Source organism: Mixophyes fleayi, chromosome 4, assembly GCF_038048845.1.
Source record: "Mixophyes fleayi isolate aMixFle1 chromosome 4, aMixFle1.hap1, whole genome shotgun sequence".
Lineage (NCBI taxonomy): Eukaryota > Metazoa > Chordata > Amphibia > Anura > Limnodynastidae > Mixophyes > Mixophyes fleayi.
This window is the reverse complement of record NC_134405.1, coordinates 41732325-41754122: the sequence shown is the minus strand read 5'-3', so window position 1 is coordinate 41754122 and position 21798 is coordinate 41732325. Positions and strand designations below refer to the sequence as shown.

The window sequence follows — 21798 nt, the reverse complement described above, 5'->3', positions numbered from 1 at the left end:
GTCTTGGGGCTCAGGACTTTAGGTTCCCTTCCGGACTGGATAGAGGGGCTTTGTATCCCACTCTCCACCTACAACTAATAGGGACCCAATATCCCACTTCCACAAGGACCGAGTGCGCATCTGCACTATCAAGATCTAGTGTCCTCTTCCTAACTGATGCCTAACGCTCTTATAGTCTGTCAGAGCCATACGCCCTCCTAGCATTCCAGGGCCTAAACTCAAGGGCTCTTGCTCCCACTCTAACTATGGGCCTTGCACCCTTTCTACAAAGGGCCTTGTGCCCTAACTAATGGGCCTTGAGCTCAAACTACCTATGGGGCTTGCACCCACAAACTATCCTAGGCAGGGCCACCATCAGGGGGGGTACAGGGAGTACAGCAGTATGAGGTCCAACAGCAGAGGGAGCCCCACCCACCCTGGGCTCAAACAAATTTATTAGGGGAGGGGGCCTCCGCAGTGAACTAAGGGAGGTACCGGGCGCCATTTCCAGGCAGCAGCTGCTCCTGAGATGTGAGAGAGACCTTTGTGTGTAACTAAGGGCGCAGCAGGAGGCCCCCTTGTAGGCAGCATGTCTGCATCCACTCCCAAGATGTCAAAGCCCCACAGCTGTCGCCATTTGCTCCAATCCCAGTCACCCAGGTGCCTGGCACCTGGGCAGAGAGCCGCGACAAGGCAGAGGGGCTCCCTGCAGCATAGTTGATGTCATGTAATTAATAACATCACAGAGCTGTCAAGAGAGAGGAGCTAAAAGGAGACAGCAAAAAGATGCAGAGAGGTAAATAAACTACTGCAGGGGTAAGATGGAACAAGGGATGGGGTGGACTGTAGAGCATGGGGCAGAGGGAGGCAAATGTATAAGGGGGGCCCTTCCTGTTACATTTGTACTGGGCCCCACAATTTCTGGTGGCAGCCCTGACCCTAGAGGCTTTGTGCCCCAACTAGCTGCAGAGGCCTGGAGCCCCTTCCCTAACTATAATGGGCCTACTGCCCTTTCACTAAGTATAATTGCCTGGTCCCAATGACCCTACCTATGGGCTAGTGCTTAAATACCGTAATTAGGCTGGGTCCTTGTGCCCCCCTACCTGGCCAACGAGCCTATTGCCCGAACTGTGCTCACAGGCCTTGTGCCCAACCTACCAGACTAATGTACTTACCTGCTCGGTGTCTTTGGGTCTTGACCCTCCAGCCGGCGGTGTTGATTCTCCTCTTCGGCGCTGGCCTTTCTACTGTCTTCTAGGCGGGGACACTCTTAGCCCTTACAAGGGCTCCCCGCCGATGATCTCTTCTGGTTCTTGATCTCGTCATCTTCTGTTTTCTTTCCGGCGACTGTCTTCTCGTGGCAGGGTAGCTTCTAGCCCTTACAAGGGCTCCCTGCCACTTCTGCTGCCGCCGTCTTCTTCTCTTCCGGACGCCCCACGACATCCTCTTCACTCCGCTCCACCGTCGGAATGAATATAAAATGGCAGCGCCTAGCTGCTTATATAGCTGCAAATGCGCCGATGTCACGCGGCGCCAGACTTTTAAATGGCCGGAGGTGAGCCCTGATTGGCTCACCGACCCGGCCAATAAGGGGGATGCCGCTGTGAAAGATGGAAGGAGCTCACCAGACACCAGAGTTTCAGGTGAGCCCTTCACTGGGGACGGGGCCTAATAATGTGTCCCGCTCATCCACACGCCCACAAACGCCAGTGAGATCTTCCTTTCCAGAAGGGAGATCTCAATAATTGGCATATATGGCATTAAGCTGGCCCTGTCATGCAAAGCAGCAGTGAACAGAATAATTCCCAACTTTCCCAACCATGGGACAAAGCTGTCCTGATCCAGATGATGGAACAGAGCCCTCATATTGCAACTATCCCGCCTAAATTGGGATGTTTGGGAGGTATGGTGGTAAAAGAATTCAGGAATTTAGTATTTATTTTAAAAAAAATAAGAGGATTTCTAAAACAAGAGAACTTTGAATTTGGAAGGAGGAAGACTGAAAAGTAACATAAAGGAGAACTTGATTGGTCCATGTTAAAGATTCCCAGCAATTGCAGTTGGGACCTGTACAGTAAAATAAATTATTATTATTATTATTATTATTATTATTATTATTAATAATAATAATAATAATAATAATAATAACCTTTATTTATAGGACTCCAGAAGATTTTGCAAGCGGCGTATAAAATACATAGTAAATCAAGAAAACAAGGGACAAACATATAGTCATTATTGTTAAGACGTACATACACAATTTTAAACAAGCAAAACGAAAACAAACACCCATTTAATAATTAACATACACTTACAATTTGCAGACTCACAATCAATACATTGAATATGTTATTTTGACCTCTGGCTTCTAACCTGCCATACCACACTGTTACCTCTGGGTGTCCTCAGCGCTCCTCATTACGAGACAAAGCACTCTTCTGTTAAACTGGGAAGTGTATTACCCAGCTATCACCACAAGATGTCGCTCGCCCAACCCTCCGTTCCTAGAACTGTTAGGCAGCCTGGCGCCGCTGTTCCCTCCTGGCCTTTGTGTGTCGCTGTCCTCCATCCATCTCCTGCTCTCCTCCTCCCTCCCATAATTCCCTGCGCCGGCCGCTGTGCCCGCCTCTGTAAAGATGGCGACGGTGTCGGTGTTTCCCGGCGTGCGGCTCCTCAGTATCGGGGACGCCAACGGGGAGATCCAGAGACACGCAGAGCAGCGGGAGCTGCGGCTGGAGACTCGGGGAGGAGATATAGCGCTGTATAATGGTACGTGTATGGTGACTGGGGGCAGGAGAGGGCAGATAGCGCTGTATAATGGTACGTGTATGGTGCCTGGGGGCAGGAGAGGGCAGATAGCGCTGTATAATGGTACGTGTATGGTGCCTGGGGGCAGGAGAGGGCAGATAGCGCTGTATAATGGTACGTGTATGGTGCCTGGGGGCAGGAGAGGGCAGATAGCGCTGTATAATGGTACGTGTATGGTGCCTGGGGGCAGGAGAGGGCAGATAGTGCTGTATAGTGATGCCTGAGGGCAGATAGCGCTGTATAATGGTGCCTGGGGGCAGGAGAGGGCAGATAGCGCTGTATAATGGTGCCTGAAGGTAAGGGGAGGGCAGATAGCGCTGTATAATGGTGCCTGAAGGTAAGGGGAGGGCAGATAGCGCTGTATAGTGATACGAGTATGGTGCCTGGGGGCAGGACAGGGCAGATAGTGCTGTATAGTGATGCCTGAGGGCAGATAGCGCTGTATAATGGTGCCTGGAGGCAGGAGAGGGCAGATAGCGCTGTATAATGGTGCCTGAAGGTAGGGGGAGGGCAGATAGCGCTGTATAATGGTGCCTGAAGGTAAGGGGAGGGCAGATAGCGCTGTATAATGGTGCCTGAGGGCAGATAGTGCTGTATAATGGTGCCTGGGGACAGGAGAGGGCAGATAGCGCTGTATAATGGTGTCTGGGGGTTAGGGGAGGGCAGATAGCGCTGTATAATGGTGCCTGCGGATTAGGAGAGGGCAGATATCGCTGTATAATGGTGCCTGGGGATTGATTAGGAGAGGGCAGATAGCGTTGTATAATGGTGCCTGGGGGTTAGGGAAGGGCAGATAGCGCTGTATAATTGTGCCTGCGGATTAGGAGAGGGCAGATATCGCTGTATAATGGTGCCTGGGGATTGATTAGGAGAGGGCAGATAGCGTTGTATAATGGTGCCTGGGGATTGATTAGGAGAGGGCAGATAGCGCTGTATAATGGTACCTGGGGATTAGAAGAGGGCAGATAGCGCTGTATAATGGTGCCTGGAGATTAGGGGAGGGCAGATAGCGTTGTATACGGGTATGCATGTAATGCATAGAGGCAGGAGAGGGCAGATAGTACTGTATAGGGGTGTGCATAGAGCTAGTAGAGGGCAGATAGCACTGGGTGTAGGTCCTTGAGGCTGGGGAGGAGAGAGGGGCTATATTGTGTCAATGATCGGAGGGGGATATAGCATTAGATAACTATTTTATATATTTAGTGTTTCTGTAGGGTGGATGTATATTGCTTAGCTTTTTGTATACATATACATGCATCCTTTTTGTATAGTGTCTGGAGGATAGGTTGGGAGGTTAAGCTTTTTATAAAAGTGTGCAGAAGTTTATAGTACTGTGTCTATGCTTATTGAATATTATGGGATAAATATAATGTCGGTGTGTATGTTTTCCAAGGTAATGGGGACCCAGGTTTCTAATGGCCTTCTAGGGGTAAATGTATTAATGTCCGGATTCTTCAACTCCGGCGTGTTCAGCGTCTTCGGCGATTAAATTTAAAGCGGCGCTGCATTGTAAAGGGAAACTTCCCTTTACAATGCAGCGCCGCTTTAGATTTAATCGCAGAAGACGCTGAACACGCCGGAGTTGAAGAATCCGGACATTAATACATTTACCCCCTAGTGTGCTTAGAGTATCTGGCAAATAGAAACCTGTTGCACACTAATATTGCAATCTTCACTTATTATGGTAACTGCTTTACTCCACTTGGGTAAAAAGGTGCCTGGAAATATATACTTACTATATGGATGACTGAAGGTCGGTCACTATGCCTGGCATGTGATTGCTGTGCCCTTTCTATCTAGTATTTTAGTTGGCATTTTGATCGGAAGCACTACAGAGCAGTTGTCGGTGACTTGATGTATTTCTCAGTGCTGGGCTTATTTAATAGGGGACAACTCTAACCTCAACTTGAATCTGGTTGCTTTAGGTTACAGTTATTAAAAGAAGAATTGATGTTCCTTTTGTGATCTTACACATATTATTGACTTGAGCTGTCTGTGTACTGGGCATGACATTATTGCGAAGGCAGCCAGCGCATGTGTTCCCTTTTTTTATGTGCCTGTGTGCGTTGCTATAAATTTCAGGATATTGGCTTTGACATGCCTGGAAAAATTCCCAGAATTTGTTAAAATATGTAGGTTAGTGTAGTCCCTGACATCCTGTTAGTCATACTGGCTCCTGGACACCAATGCTCGAGAATCTGTGTTATTCCAGTTTAGAATAGAATATGTCAAACCTAACTGGCCACGAGGAGGGAAAAATCTTTTCAAAGAGAGTCACAAATTCAGATACATCCTGCTTCCCTTTCATTGTTTCACCTTGGCCAGAGCTTTTAACATTTTTACTGACTGCCTATAAAGCAGTTCCACTATCTAACACACTCTTCTGCCACCTATAGCTGATTATATCAAAGAAAATACACTTCCATTATATTTCACTTTGATTGTGTAAATGTATATAGCCTCCGAGACAATGTCTGCATGGCATAAAAATAATGTTTTTAGTGTTTGCCTGTGGAACAGTAGGGTTTTCTATGCTTTAAGTACAGTAACTTCATCTTTGAGTAGAGTAAAGTAGTATAAAATATTTGATTACAGGTTAAAAAACAGCTTGCACTGTTTAAAATACCCTGGAAATATGTGCATATTAGATTTTAATACCCTGGGGCTAGAAATGGGTTGGATTCCATGCAAGCCATCTTATTCTCTTGAGCCTGTTTACTGTCCTATTGTAGTGTAATGTACTCCGTGGCCTCCTGTGGTCTTACCATTGGTCTTCTGTGGAACATAGATGAAGGTTGGCCTGCAAAGGCACTTTAATCTACTGCTTCTACAAATGCTGTCTAAATTTTCAAACACCTCACAATCTTTGTCTTAAAGTGTTAAATCACTTGCGCTTAGCTTAGTGAATTGTGTTCCTCCTATTTTGTAGGAAGTTTGATTGCTGATTCATGTAAAAGAAAAAGGAAACTTGTTTGACTGTTTTTTTACATGTATGTTATAGTCTGAGCTAGCACCACATCTGAACTGTTCCTCGGTATAAAGCAAGTTTCTGACCTCTCCTCGGCTATTCAACAGGTCATCTTTTTGTCTTTTTCCTTATTTATTCTTTGTACTCTGTGCAGTTATCTCACCACAGCTGGAAATCCCAATTTCCTCCGGGTACTCCGGTTTCCTCCCACACTCAAAAACATGCTAGTAGGTTAATTGGCTGCTATCAAATTGACCCTAGTCTGTCTCTGTCTGTGTGTTAGGTTTAGACTGTAAGCTCCAATGGGGCAGGGACTGATGTGAATGAGTTCTCTGTACAGTGATGCGGAATTAGTAGCGCTATATAAATAGCTGATGATAATCTTTTGTATTACTTGATCACTGGAATTGAGAATCTTTAGTCTAGATCATTGATAGGCAACCTAATACACTACAGGGGCCGTATAGCTAACCTTCAAAAGGGCCGTACATCACCCTTAATTTTGGTAATATGTCAAATCACTACATTTAATCAGAGACATGGATGTGATAACATATCAGCAGGCATTTTAAGTGTTACCAGCTATCACTAACAAATCGGACATCAACGCAGGAAGGATCTGGGGGCTGCAGGTTCAGTCTTTGTGGGGAGGAGGAATTCCCTCTTGTAGCTAGATCTGTTCTGCCTACCACTTTCATGGGGCTCAGATCTCCCAGATTTGGTCTTCTCCTTTTTTAGGGGTGTCTAGTTGAGCACACGTTACTCAATGGCTCATTTACAAGACACTACTAGATGGGTTGAGTCTTAGAATGGCTGCACCCGGTCGCCTCTATGTGCCTCTTTGGTTACCAGATCTTTGAGACTGCCGACAGGAGCCATCTTAAGTACAAATGATCGGTTTAGCGTAGTAGAATGGTCTTTTCCCCCTTTAGGTTGTTTCCCTAGGACTTGCATAACTCTATTGATATTCCTGACGTTGTGCGGTATCATTTCTCGGGGCTCTGAAGCTGATACCAATTCTGGAATTCTACCACTATCTCTAGCTATCTTATTTGATCGCCTCACAACTAGACTCTTCCATTCTTCCACCTTTAAACTCTTCATTACACTTGTCTATTCTTCTCTACTTGCCAATATCCCATCTTGTGATCAGTACCTGAGAGGGTGATCTCAGTACTAGGCATGGAGACCTGGACTATTGTTTGTGCTATTTCTGCTATAAGAATGTTATCCACTTAGGAGATGCCTGTGGACCCCCCACTTTTGGCAAATATGGTCATCACCCCTGTTACCTGAATGAAAGCGGTCTATTGAAGCCCTGTGTGCAGCTTGCAGTGTGCTGGTTTTAACAGGCATGGAAAGGTCTAAGCCAGCTCTTTAATACCGGTACCTGGGATTCTCTGGGGCAGCCGGATCCCTAATTGCTATACTCGAGGGAGACATGATTGGTTTAAGCTGGGTACACACTACACTGTTTTCATCCAATAATTGGCTCAAACAGACGACCACTCGTTCAAAAGTCTGGTCAGTGTGTGCAGTGACACAATGGTCGTAAGTCTGCCCAAATGGACGATTATCGCCTTATTTGGTTGGATTGTACCGTTTAATATTTTCGTTCCAATCTCGTTTCCGCTGTGTAGTGTGTATAAACTTCCGACCGATCCACACAGTGAGTACGAAATTACAGTCATTGCTCACGACAACATGGCTGTAAAAAGTCGCTAAAGGGACGTTCGCTCTTCCTTTTATCGTCCTAAACACAGCTAGTGTGTATGCAGTCCATGGACCGAGCGATCGGACCATCGATCGCATGTAAAATCACTCGGCATAAAAAGTTGGTCGAAATTTCTGTAGTGTGTACCTGGCTTAAGAAAGTGTTGTCTAAATGTCAATAACCACTTTAATGCCTTTCCTAAGCCTCTGAAAAGTGATCTCTATTAGGCAAGTATTAGGTTTCCACTATTCCTTTACACGCCTGATTTGGTTTTGTTAATCTGCCACAAAATAGCAATGTCTCATGTCCTCATTGTACTGTGTACTTCTAGTTGGTGTTACTGTGTATACCACACTCTAGATCAGCAATGATTCTATGTTTGCCATATAAAAGACTGTCTGCCATAGTGGCCGGTGTCTTCATTGCATTGTGCCAGCTGTATTCTGACTCTCAGGATGTAAGTGTACATCCTATGCCTGGTCATACAGCTGAGGGTCACTGCGACCTAGTGTAAAATGTTGAAGGCACTGTGAATGTTAACCACCATGTGGGCTTTATATCTGGTACCATATATGCACAGCACCCCAAAAAAAAAAAATCTGAAAATGTCTTGTGTGTGTCTTTTAATGTCTAAATTTCAATGAGTCACACCATAGATAGATATATAGATATATATTTATTTTTTCGGTGAGTACTGCAGTGTTATAGGTGGGTCTTTTCCTTTTGGTTGGCTCCTTGATTATACATCTTACTGTTCAAACCTGATGTAATATGCTTGTTAAGTTACATGACATGTAATTTATTTTAAAAAATGTCCAGTTAAATACTAATTCAGTACGATGAGTCCTTTAAATAACTCCCAGGTGCTCTGTTTAAAAAAAGTGAAAATGTTTAAAAAAGTGTAAGGATATCCCAGAAGTCTCTGCTGCGAAACATTGCATCTGTATTTTAAGAACATTTTATTGTTGGGAAGAGAGTGGTTCCTGCTTATACTTTACTTTTCAACCTAACTATTGATATGTGTAAGTGGTGCTGGGTGCCTTGCAATCCCCTCTTTATAGAAATGCACTGTGTGTAGTGTCTGCCCATTGTCCCGCTCTGCAGGCCTGAAATCAGGGGGGGATTTGTGTGAGGAGGGGAAGCCTCTTCCCATTGTTACCAGCCTAGGGATGGAGGGACCCCTCTCTGGGATTTTGTGGTGGCCTCACAAAGGGCTGCAGGAGACCAGGGACTCTCCCCAACCTATAAACTCCTGGTAATAATGAAGCTGCCTTTGTCATGGTAATTGATGGAATAAAGACTCTTGTCTCCATATCGCAGACCACAGATGCTGTTGTATGCATGGTACAGTCTGGGCACTTGCCTGTAAGCTGACACAGATGCTGTACTAGTATGAACGGATGCACACACTGCGCTATATCTTACTATAATCGACAGGCATTAACAACACTGTTGCCAAGAATAATTGCATTTTCAGTGATACTAGTGCAAGATGAGGCTGAACCAATACAGGATCCATTCATTCACTAGGAATGTAGTAATGGTGCTGAGGCACTTTTGGTTGTGATCAATGAGGGACTTTTTCTTGGGAGCTGTATTCTTGTATGTTGGTTCAGCCCACCAAACATCTGTGTATAAGTAGTGGGAACACTATAAAAAGGTAGAAAATCCCCCAGTGACCTCACAATGTTTCTTAACGAGGGCAGTTGTTCCAAGTTGTCCCCTGATTGGATGTGTGAGCGTCACATGACTGGATCATATCCTCTCCTGGAAGCCGTTGGTCAGATATGTTCTGCTGCTGTCCGGTCCCTCTGCTATAGCTGTAAATGGTTTTTCCGACAGCTTTAAGTGAACGGGGGCTGATCAATGGAGACACATTAGTAGAGATTTTAAAATAATGTAGCATTTACAATGTGTGTAGACACAAGCTCATGGATATGGGTAAAATGAGTCCTTTTATTTAGTGAATAGGAATGTCTCTGCGAATATTTGGAGAATAGCAATGTCACATGACTCATCATCATCGCCATTTATTTATATAGTGTGGGAGGAAACCAGAGCACCCGGAGGAAACCCACGCAAACACGGGAGAATATGCAAACTCCTCACAGATAAGGCCATGGTCGGGAATTGAACTCCTGACCCCAGCGCTGTGAGGCAGAAGTGCTAACCACTTGGCCACCATGCTGCCCATGACTCATTGTGCAAGTGTTCCGTGACGGAACATAGAAGTGTCAGTGAATGTAAACCACACCTGAATATGGCGATTACCTCATACAAGAAACTTGCACTGTTGTAATTGGACACCTGGATAGGACAATGTTTTCAGTAGGGAGTTACATTATTGTCTATCAGTATCTTGTAATTGTCCCTTCTCCCCCTTCTGTATATCCCACATAGCAGAAAATGTCTGCGTGTTCAAGTGCACGATCAGTGCGGACACGGAGTGCAGTCGTGTGGGGAAGCAATCCTTCATCATCACTCTGGGCTGTAATAGTGTCCTGGTTCAGTTTGCCACCCCAGCAGGTAAGTTGCTCTCTACTAACAAAGTACTCACTGTATTGGAAAGATGTTCTGCACAGGACAGTTTATGCCGTGTTTTACGTTTGTGCAAACTGATCTAGGACAGGGCACGTCTTAAGTGAACTCTAAGGTGCAGTGTAAAGTTAAAGCTGTCCAGTAATTGTGTGCTGCATGCAAAGGCAGACTGTATTTTCCCTGCATGCAAAATAACAATTATTGCACCCAGCGCATCACGTCATGGCTTTTCCAGGTCCAAATTTGCATTTTTTTATTTGCTTTACAACCATCTCTAATTGAGGTCCAGAGTGAGTAGAGCAATGCCACCTAGTGGCCAAATCCTAAATACCATGCAGTAAGATTTGCTGTGTGGCTGTGTCCTATGTACTTTTAGCATAAGGCATTATATCTTGAAATGCTTTTCTTTAACGATTACCTAATTTAAAATATGTAATGGATCAGATGAGGGTATTCCAAGCCATTAGCAAAAAAAAAATAGAGGCAGGCCCTGATTATGACCGTGTTCCATTCTTCCTATGCAGATTTCTGTTCATTTTACAACATCATCAAGAACTGCAGGTGTTCATCTTTGGACAAAAGTGTATTTAGTGAGCGTACAGAGGAGTCTTCAGCGGTGCAGTACTTCCAGGTATTATGCTCCATACTACACTGTTTATTTCATATGCTTTGGGAATATGTTGGTGTGTGGCTGCTTGTAAAGTACAAGTTAATTTGGAGACTATGGGGGTATATTTACTAAATTGCGGGTTTGAAACAGGACGGTTGTTGCCTAGAGCAACAATTACATTCTAGTTATCATTTATTTAGTACATTCTACAAATTGACAGCTAGAATCTGATTGGTTGCTATAGGCAACATCTCCGCTGTTTCAAACCTGTAGTTTAGTAAATGTACCATGTGTGTTCTCTACAATATGCACTGTAAATGTGTCCCCCCAAACCATTGTTTACAGCGTATCTGCTTGATAGGTAGTCACTCTCACACGCACCTCCTCTTCTCTGAGTGATAATCATGGTCTGTTATAATAGATTATATGCTGTGTTTGCCTATTTCGGTCCATGGAAAGCTGATGTTGAAATGTTAAAACGGTTGTTACTTCCAACGCCTATTAAATAATTTTTCTATTTTAAAAATCTCAGCAGTTTGGGGTTTGATTTTAATTTTTTCTTTGCTCTCCCATGTTTTGTAACCCCCATAGTCACCTTACCTCTCTTTGTTGCTGACCTTGTAACTACGAAGACCAATAATAAATTCCTGGCAACGTTTTCTAACAAGTTACTTTGTGTCTTTGGCCCCCTCTCTCGCCCTGTAGTTTTATGGCTACCTGTCACAGCAACAGAACATGATGCAGGATTATGTGAGGACCGGCACTTACCAGAGAGCGATCCTGCAAAACCACACCGACTTCAAAGACAAGGTGAGCAGCAAACAGCTTGCGCCAAGAGTTCTCCCACGGCGCACATTCTAGTATTGACTCTCCTCTTCTCCGTCAGGTTGTCTTGGACGTTGGCTGTGGATCAGGGATCCTGTCCTTCTTTGCAGTCCAGGCTGGTGCTCGCAAGGTGTACGCTGTGGAAGCGAGCTCTATGGCGCAACACGCAGAGGTGAGAATAATGTCACACCGTTAGCATGCGACAAGGCTGAGCGGAGTTTGCGTTATTGTTGGTTTCCTGTGTCCTCTGCAGCTGCTGGTGAAGAGTAACAATCTGACTGATCGCATTGTGGTGATCCCAGGGAAGGTGGAGGAGGTGACTCTTCCGGAACAGGTGGATATCATTATTTCCGAGCCCATGGGATACATGCTATTCAACGAGAGGATGCTGGAGAGTTATCTACACGCAAAGAAGTTCCTTAAAAGCACTGGTAAGACCACCTAATCTGCTTTCTAATAAACCACTGACACCTGACTCCTTTCTGGGTCTCTCTTCTTCTACACTGTTGGGGTCCTTGAAAAATGTCAGAACCCACAAAGGAGGGCCTGATGTGTGAGTAGGCTGCAGCAGAGTACTGTGCCTTGTGCCCCCACCATTATGCCCTGAAAGTCTGTCGAAGCAATGGTCCACGAGCCGTGACCATTGACTACTGAAACGGTTGGACGTTGTTCGTAACGGGCTGGGCTGAGGCCGCACTCTGCTTCGACCTGGTCCCAAATCATGCCTTGTAGATGTTACTTATTCATCTTGGCAGGCATAATGACAACAGTCTTCATTTTTTTTTTAAAGCTATGACTTAACATTGGGGAATGTGTGCATGTAAGGGACCCAAAATTGTTCTTTGTATCGTTTCCCAGGTAACATGTTTCCAACGATCGGAGATGTTCACCTAGCGCCATTCACAGATGAGCAGCTGTATATGGAGCAGTTTACAAAAGCCAACTTCTGGTGAGTTAACCGGAAACTCTTCCAATGTCGGACCCGAGCACCGTGTTCTAACCCAACAATGGTTTACTAACTGCGACACCTTCTCCTACAGGTATCAGCCATCCTTCCACGGCGTAGATCTCTCTGCGCTGCGTGGAGCTGCTGTAGATGAGTATTTCAAACAGCCAGTTGTGGTACGTGGGGCAGAGACCTGCAATAACTGATTCCATTCCTGATTTCCTTCCCATGATCATTGTCCCCTACCCCTTTCCTCTCTTTAGGACACCTTCGATATTCGAATCCTGATGGCCAAATCTGTGAAGTATACCGTGAATTTCCTGGATGCCAAAGAGTCCGATTTGCACAGGTAGGAAACTGAGAGATGGCAATGAGCCTATTGTTTGTATAGCGTTGGGTCTTGTTGTGGGTATTGTTCTTAGTAACTGTTCTGTCCTATCCCACAGGATAGAGATCCCCTTCTCTTTCCACATGCTCCATTCTGGCCTGGTGCATGGCTTGGCGTTCTGGTTCGATGTAGCATTCATTGGATCCATGTGAGTGGGGGTGAAGGGGGCCGGGGGGGTTATAACTTGATTGAAGCAGAAATGTAGAAACTGGGTGTTGAATGTTTTTAGTGTCCCTTTATCCTGCTCTGTTTTATTGGCTGTCCTGATAACTTAACATTCATGGGTGTAATTCTCTAACTCTCTTTTATGTTCGTGTTCCACGCTGGATGGAACTGTGTGTGTGTATATTTAAAATATTACACATTATTTTGCAGGCAAACATTTAATTACAGGGTACATGATGAAAATCTAGATTACAGCTTGTTCTATACCTGGTGGCCCTTCTCGTTATTAAAATGTTCACTATATTCACTATAGCTCTGCAAGCTAGGTCTAAAGATTCATATGTTTTTATGGGAGTTTTTGTTTTGTTTTTGTTTTTTAATTTCCTCCCATTCCTGCCACCAGAATGACTGTCTGGCTTTCCACGGCCCCCACAGAACCCCTCACTCACTGGTACCAGGTCCGCTGCCTTCTGCAGTCACCGCTCTTCACCAAAGCTGGAGATACTCTGTCTGGGACAGTTCTGCTCATTGCTAATAAGAGGTGGGACACGGTGTGAGCGTTGTGACGTTACTGTACACGTATCCTGTGTGCTCCTGTCCATGTGGTCTCTCCTGCCCCTCACTCACTCACTCTCTTACAGGCAGAGTTATGATATCAGTATTGTTGCTCAGGTGGATCAGACTGGGTCCAAATCAAGTAATCTGCTGGATCTGAAGAACCCCTTCTTTAGGTGAGTGTCCCCATCTCTTCTAATTCCAGCTGTTCCCCCTGCTTGCGCAGCAGTCAGGTAGCTGAGCGTCTCTCTTCCAGATACACCGGCAGCACGCCGTCTCCTCCCCCTGGCTCACACTACTCCTCACCTTCTGAGAACATGTGGAACACGGCGGGAGCGTATACCATGAACACGGGAATGGGCATGGGAGGTGAGTGAGGATGGCAGAGCCATGTCCTTGTTATATGTCCCTGTCAAGCCCACTCTGCTGTCCCTTTAAAGCCAGAAACATCTAGTTCTTGACTCCAGCGTACATATAATTTCTTCTGCTTTTGGGCAAAATACATAACTTCCAGATTCTAAAATACACACTTCCTACTGCCACGAAAGACCTTTCCAATGGTATCATTTTAAAATGCTTTAGATGATATACTAGGTATCTTGCATATTGTACGGCGTAGAACCAGGTTACTTGCCCCCGGTACCTCATACATGAAACCTTATTACTGGCGCACAGTATAGATGGTCAATATGAAGACCCTAAAGGTGTTCTCTTTTTGGCCCTCTACATTTGGATCTCGTTGCAATAAATGTGCTTCCAAGACTTTATATATGAGACGATTGTGCTCCAAATAAAGTCTAGGCCAGTGTTGGCTAACCTGTGACACTACAGATGTTTGTGAAACTACAAGCCCCAGCATACCCTTCCAGCAATAAGCTTCTATATATTGGCAAAGCATGCTGGGACTTGTAGTTTCACAAACACCTGGAGTGTCACAGGTTAGCCAACACTGGTCTAGGCTCTGTCTGATCTGAGAAGTTGATTGGTGGTTTGATTATATGATTGCTACTTGTGGCATTCTTTATGTGATGTGTATAATTACATATTCCAGTGGATCCATTATATTTTTATATATGGTTTCATGTGTTCTGTCGATTGTATACATGAACTACTAAAGACGTCAGCTGTTCTCATTGGTAATTCTTGTTTTGGATCCTAAAATTTAAGCATAAAAACAAATCTTTTGTACCTGATCTTTTTATAAATGTTCCTTTCTGTTTTGTCTTTTCTTCTTCCTCCTCTGTGCCTGGACGACGGCCTGTGTTGGCAGGGATGCCCACGGCGTATGATCTCAGCAGTGTTATGGCCGGAAGCTCAGGCATCAGCCACAGTAACCTCATCCCTTTAGGTGAGCAGCCTGCGGCCGTGTGTTCTCCTGCGTCTCTACACCCGGAACCCCAAGACCTGACACTCGGAACCTCCAGTAATACCATAATCTCCCTTCTCTCGTAACTACTTCTTCCCTCTGAACCCTGTCCTTACACCGCAGCCTAATCCTTAGGCCGTTTCTCACTAAGAATTTCATCTGTCTCAGAAATGCTATTCTTCTGCATGTCGGTCATGGGTTGGGTTTAGGGTGCGCCCATTGTTATTGCTTTACTCTTTGGAGACTTGCCTTGTAATCATTTCACCCACTGGAAAGAGACAAGATCACTTACCAGACAGACTTGGACGTTCACCAAGTCACCAACCAGGTCATGTTACAGAGAGTCTTAACTCAATATAAAGTGGTTTTCTGCCTTAGATAAAGCCTGTAATAAGTCCTCTCCTTCCTAGTAATACTTTGGGGTCCCCTCTTTACTCTTTGTCCTATTTACTGACCTGCAGCCAGGATCTCTCTCCTTCTGCGCCGCTCCATAGGACCTTTCCCGTTGCGGTGAGACTCGAGCAGCGTTGAAGATGATCAGAGAAAGTCCTGGCTGTGTGACCCGCTATGGGACCCTGTTAAATAGATGCAAATGGACAGTGAGCAAAACGTTTAATTATTGGGAAAGATGGAAATTTAGCGCAGTGTTTTTATTTAATGTGGAAAACCCCCTGACCATGTCACTAAAGTGCTATACCTCGGAGAGATTGAACCTTTTAAAGAGGAACTCCACCCAAAATGTAAAAACAGTTTACTATATTGGGATGAAATCTAGAATTTATCTACTCTCAATACAGCAAAAATCACTTAATACTAGATTACATTTTGGGTGAAGGTTTTTTTTTTTTCATTTTATGGTATTCATTTTTCTTTTTAAACCTATTACTAAATCGCTACACCTCAGCCACGTCACTAGCTCAGATTGTATGTGACCCCCGATCTTCAAATCCATTGAAGGGGAACTGACTGTAAAACACATCCCACGGCTCTTCCTGGACATACAAATTTAATTCAAATGAATGTTCTGATGCATATGTGAAACCATCTCCGTGTTTAGCTTTTTCTATGGTTTTGGGGCTATTTATTTATTTTTTATTTACTTTTTTGCTTTGTTTTTGTTTTTGGTTTTTTTTAAAATAAGTATGGGGAACTGCAGAGAGACAGCATTATTACGTAACACCACCTCTGTTCCTCTGAACAGAGCTATATTCTTCAGTCCTGTGATTAAGTCTCCTGCCACCAGCAGACGATGCAGGCAGGCGTTTTGTGAATGCAGCTTATTGATGCACTGAAATTCTGTGCCTCAATGAGGTCACTGGTACCTAGTGCATTGATAGGCTGCAGTCTTGTGCTTCATAGCCCATTCCGCATATCACAGGCATGAAGTATGGGTGGTCTACGGTGTAACTTCCTGTGTCATTAGGCTACTGTGGGGAAATGACTGTAGCCGATGATGTTTCCTATAACTTTCCCGTCTCCACTTCCACTCCTCCCCCATTTCCTTGCAGCTAACACGGGAATCGTTAATCACACCCACTCCAGAATGGGATCTATCATGAGCACAGGCATCGTCCAAGGTAAGGCTCTATGTCCGTATTCCTTACTTACTACTTATTCCTTACTCCATATTCTAGGTACACATGTTTATTTTGGGGGGTTGTGTGAACTTTTGTCGTCTTTTCTTTCCAGGATCGGCTACAGGACAAGCTGGTTCCAATCCCTCCACCCACTATCCAGTCAACAACCAGTTCACCATGGGTGGCCCAGCCATCTCTATGGCTTCTCCCATGTCTATCAATACCAACACAATGCATTATGGGAGTTAAAAGCAGTTCACACTGCCCCACAACCCTCTGCTTCCCCTGTCCTGCCCTCCCCAACACCCCCCCAACCCTCCTGACTTCTCTTCAAACTGACAGCAACAGGAAACCAAATGACGCAGGGATATCTCTGCTTTCCTCCTCCTCTCTGCAGAACCTATAAGCAGTCCTCTGCACTTCTGCATTCCTTATAACCTCCCGCTCCTCCATGTGTCTCCCACCCCGTCGCCATTTGTACCATAGCCGAGAGCAAGACGCTTTGCTTTCTGAAAATGGACTTGTACATTTTTTTTTTTTAAAGAAATACTATAAATCTCATGCAGTGTCATAAAAAAAAAATATCTGAAAAATGGAGACCGTTGGAAATTGCCTGTACATTATCAAGAAGAAGAAAAAAATAATCATGTATTGCTCTTTCAGCCTGTGCAGGTGTTGTATACTGGACTTTTTCTTCTTTATAGCCCCCTGGGCATTGCTGTGAATTAGTATTATGATTCTGTACACTTAACGGGAAGGGCAAGTGAGGGGGAGAGATGGAGGAGGGTTTACTAGCAGCAGACAGGGCTGCAACACGGTAGTTAAATGACCTCTTTCTGTCCAAGGAAGGGGAGTGAGGCTTTACTTGGGGAGGAATATTGTAACCTTTCATGTACTAGCTACTGGTTTCTGCCCTTTGGGAAGCAAATTATCACTCATCCCTTTATTAGATTCCTTCCTCCCATATATATATATATATATATGCAGTAATATGTCCTTTTCCATTAGGGTGGGGTCTGGATCAAGTCTAAATGGACAGACACCTCTGCTGCTGTAACATGAAACCTGGTCATATTTATTATGTTGCTGGTATTGGGTATCTTCCACGATGAAAATAGGGTTGAGGATATAATTTACTTGGTGACACGGCTCGATACATACGCTTTACTGTCTACAGAGAGTTGGACCAGGCTTCTGGACGCACTTGGGGCAGCGATCTTGTGGGCTGAAGCCGTTTTCACAAGAGCGCAGCTTATCTGGTCATGAAGAACCGGTGCCTGTTGCCCGAGTGATGATGTTGGTTCCTTGTGAATTGATAGGTTGAATATTGGTTCAGGGCAGAAAATAGCTGCCGTCACTGAGCGCAGGCATGCGGCTACATTTAAGTCTCATTAAGTCTCTTCAAAGTTAACAGGAACACCAGTGATGCATCCAAGCACAAAAAGAGCTCCCAAAAAACAGTGATTTTTGCTTTCTTTAATTTTTTTTTTTTTAAACACCTGAATTGTAAAGCTTGATTATTGATAGTTGCATCATTATATTTGTTGATGATGGGCCATCCGAATACCAATGCAGATACAGGTCACTTACCTTATAATGGCATGCATGTAGTCTGCACAGTTTAACCGTAAAGGTGTAGCTTGTAAACGTATGGTTGACACTTGGAGGAATACAGAGAGATTGTAAACAAGCCTTTTGCTATTTTTCTGGGATCACAATGTTAACGTTCGCTCTCTAGCTAGGAAGGCATTTAATTATGCCGCTTGAATTGCAAGGACAGTATTTTAAACAAAGTGATTGACAGCTGTCAAATGTCATTCAAGACCAGCGCAGACTGTTCCCCAGTCTCTGCCTTTTGCTCCCCAACTCCTACCCCATCATACACTTTCATTGAGTCTGAGGCTGCTGGAATATCATATGCTGGAACCGTTGTCCGGTTGGGAGGGAATATGAGATATGATTGTAATAAATTGCAGATCGGTTTGATGTGCAAAGCACTAAGCCTGTGTGTGGCTCTTCAGAGAGGTGGTAGCTGTTGTTGTTGTGGCTGCTGGACTATGGGGCTTTTCCATGGATGGAGGGGCCATGATGTGCGGAAGTAAATGTGAATCTCTTGCTGGACTGATAGTCTGTTCTCCAGATTCCGTTAAGCTGGACTCTCCTCACAGTCTCCCATCCTCTCCTACCTCTGTTTTTACCACTTTGCTGCAAAGTGGCTGAAGCATGTTCTAAATGCGTCCGTCCATTATTTTTATTTTTATCGTTTAAATTCTCAGTTGTTTCTGCATTTGGTTCCTATAATATTAGGGCTGTGTGTATAAAATAGGCTCCCTTTTAACTTTCTGGTTAGTATTTTCTTTTCTTTTTTTTTTTTTTCTTCCGTAACTAGGTTTTTTTTTTGTTTTGTTTTTATAAGGAATTAAATTACATCATGCAAGATATTAAACCTGTCATTTGTCTGTCTGTTCTATGGGATGGCAGACTGCTTAGGATTGATGGCAATTTCAAAAGACACGTAGGAAACCATTGCTAACGCAGCAGCTGTTCTTAATTTTACCTGTAGTGTTCAATAAAATTGGGAGGGATTTTTTTTTTTCAGGTGTGGTGTTGATTTTTCAATTATTTTGGTGTATGGGATGTGGTTCATCTTCATCCAGGTGAACATGCTATTGCGGGAGAGAGACCAGACCTAACTGCTACAGCTTACATGCACAAAAACAGCAAGATTGTACACTAAGCAAGGGCTGGCTGGTATCATCATCATCATTTATTTATATAGCGCCAGCAAATTCCGTAGCGCTGTACAATTGGGAACAAACATTAATAAAACAATACTGGGTAATATATACAGACAGAGAGGTAAGAGAACCCTGCTCGCAACCTTACAATCTATGGGACAATGGGAGTTTGAAACACAAGGACATGTGCTACATCATATTGCACACTGGACCAGCTAGAATGCAAAGGTAAAAGTACTGAGTGGGCTGTGTGTGTACCAATGTTGGTCAGAGGGTTGTTGTCTTGTGTTAGCTGTGTAGAGGGTGGTAATAGGGTAACCTAGGGAGATTAAGATGGTGGTTGAGGAATATCATAAGCTTGTCTGAAGAGGTGGGTTTTCAGAGAACGCTTGAAGGTTTGAAGACTAGAGGAAAGTCTTACTGTGCGAGGGAGGGAATTCCACAAAGTAGGTGCAGCCGAAAAAAGTCCTGTAACCGAGAATGGGAGGATGTGTTGAGAGTGGAAGAGAGATGCAGATCTTGTACAGAACGGAGGTGTCGAGTAGGGAGATATTTTGAGACAAGTGAGGAAATGTATGTCGGTGCAATTTTGTTGACGGCCTTGTATGTTAGTAGAAGAATTTTATATTGGATTTGCTGAAATACAGGAAACCAATGTAGAGACTGACAGAGTGGCTCAGCAGAGGAAGAACGTTTTGCAAGGAAAATCAATCTAGCCGCTGTGTGCAAAATAGATTGTAGAGGTTCAAGTCTGACTTTGGGAAGACCAGTAAGGAGGGAATTTCAATAGTCGATGCGGGAGATGAGGAGTGCATGAATTAAGTTTTTTGGGGTGTCTTGTATGAGATCCGTGTGTATTCTGGAAATGTGCTTTAGATGTATGTAACATGATTTAGAAATGGCGTTGATGTGGGGAATAAATGATAGTTGTGAGTCAAGGATTACACCTAGGCAGCGAGCTTGCGTGGTGGGATTTATGGTCATGTTATCAATAGAAATGTCAGTAAGGAAGCTTCTGTTTTTTGGGTGAGAATATTAATTCCGTTTTTGAAAGATTGAGTTGGCGAGAAGACATCCAAGATGAAATGGCAGAAAGACAGTCAGTACCGCAAGACAACACAGATGGTGAAAGATCAGGAGAGGATAGATATATTTGTGTGTCATCCGCATAGAGATGATACTGAAATCCAAAGGAGCTTATTAGTTTTCCAAGAGCAGTGGTGTAGATAGAATAGCAGAGGACCTAGGACTGAGCCTTGTGGTACTCCAACTTATTAAGGAAGTGGAGCAGAGGTGGATCCAGAGAAATTAACACTGAAAGAGTGATTAGATAGGATAAGAACCAGGATAGGACAGTGCCTTCAAGACCTAAGGATTGTAGCGTTTGTATGAGGAGAGTGTGGACAACAATGTCAAATGCAGCAGAGAGATCCAGGAGAATTAGAAGAGAGTAATGGTTTTTACTTTTGCTGTGATCATATGTACATATATTTTCTGTGGTATTCTATATACAAAAGAACTTGCTGGCATTAAAGGCCGTCGAAGTCTAAGATACCTTGTCTTAAAGAGCTACAGCGAAGAGTTACGAATGGGTAAAAGGTCCCAAATCTTCACATAGCTGCAATAGTTATTTATTTTTGTACATTTCAGTGTAATATATTAGTGTTATTGGCCACATTATAGATAATGGTATGTATGTGAATGTCACCACACCAGGAGGAGGTCCATACCATTGATTCCACAGGTCATGACCAGGATCCATCAAGCAGTAAGGTTAGTGGAGCCCTGGGTTAGAAGGTGGGGTTCAGCTGCATACCACTGGCACCAGCATAGGGTTGGGAAAGGTTCCTGGTGCCGGAGATGGAGAGTTAGGTGGGGGCTCCCTGTCCAGTTAGCCCCACACTAAGCCCAGAATAGCGTTATGGATGGCAGGTTTCTTCGTACAGGGGATGGGAATACTATGCCTACCCAGCCCCTCTTTCCAGACAAGGTTGTCCCTGAGTGAGGCAGGCACACCAAAAAGCAGCAGGGATCTGTCAGCAATTGGAATTGTTTCAGTCACTTTTGTTTTGAATTCTTGTCTGTTTTGCTTTACACAACCAGCCTGCATTTATGCACTGCAGTTTGCTCTGAACTTTTTGTTGGTCTTACAGTTCACTTTTCACCTGGTCACTGTGTAATTTAAAGCCCATCTGGCGCTTACATTGGGAAGGGGATATTAGAATGTATTTCTCTAGTGTATGTATATATTTTTTTATCTATTCCGAGTGCCAGTCTAAATTCTCTAAGGGTCAGTCTTTTGTTAATGCTTTGTATGCATACAGGTACCCTGGGGAGGGGGGGTTCAATGGAAATGTTCCAAGCTGCCTGGGTAGGCGTCTTTGATCTGGTACGTGCCAGAGATTTTAGAGCTGTTTCCTTTTCTCTGGTGGCCAATTGGGACCTACCCTCTTCCATGCCCTTAGTAAGAATTGGTTCCCAAGATTGGTGCAATCTGTAGCACATGGCCAGGGGTCTTCTCACCCTGCTTCATCTCCTGATTACAGTGGCAGGGGGGTAGTTTGACTGGAGTGGACCACCTGTCAAATCGTAACGCAGGGGTCCTAAGGTGAGCTCAGAGA

General features: G+C 44.3%; 1 protein-coding gene across 4 annotated transcripts; it reads left to right on the top strand.

The window, feature by feature from the left end:
• Positions 1 to 2567: 2567 nt before the first annotated feature.
• On the top strand, positions 2568 to 19034 carry CARM1 (coactivator associated arginine methyltransferase 1). Of its 4 annotated transcripts, none has more exons than XM_075206786.1 (16): positions 2568 to 2748; positions 9873 to 9995; positions 10532 to 10638; positions 11323 to 11427; positions 11504 to 11614; positions 11696 to 11873; positions 12301 to 12391; positions 12483 to 12564; positions 12652 to 12737; positions 12835 to 12924; positions 13345 to 13482; positions 13583 to 13672; positions 13753 to 13865; positions 14767 to 14844; positions 16371 to 16439; positions 16552 to 19034. In XM_075206786.1, the coding sequence occupies exons 1-16, from the start codon at positions 2616 to 2618 to the stop codon at positions 16686 to 16688; spliced, it is 1731 nt and encodes a 576-aa protein (XP_075062887.1). In that variant the 5' UTR covers positions 2568 to 2615; the 3' UTR covers positions 16689 to 19034. The 4 variants fall into 4 exon arrangements, with proteins under 4 accessions (XP_075062887.1, XP_075062885.1, XP_075062886.1 ...); XM_075206784.1 differs by having other exon boundaries at positions 14767 to 14919; XM_075206785.1 differs by having other exon boundaries at positions 9870 to 9995.
• Positions 19035 to 21798: the final 2764 nt, after the last annotated feature.

Excerpts from the sequence above, each read along its gene's own strand:
- CARM1 (XM_075206783.1), top strand. The coding sequence starts at position 2,616 with ATGGCGACGGTGTCGGTGTTTCCCGGCGTGCGGCTCCTCAGTATCGGG. Across the intron at positions 11,428-11,503 it reads ACACCGACTTCAAAGACAAG|GTTGTCTTGGACGTTGGCTG; the intron begins GTGAGCAGCAAA and ends CTTCTCCGTCAG. Across the intron at positions 14,920-16,370 it reads CCTGACACTCGGAACCTCCA|CTAACACGGGAATCGTTAAT; the intron begins GTAATACCATAA and ends ATTTCCTTGCAG.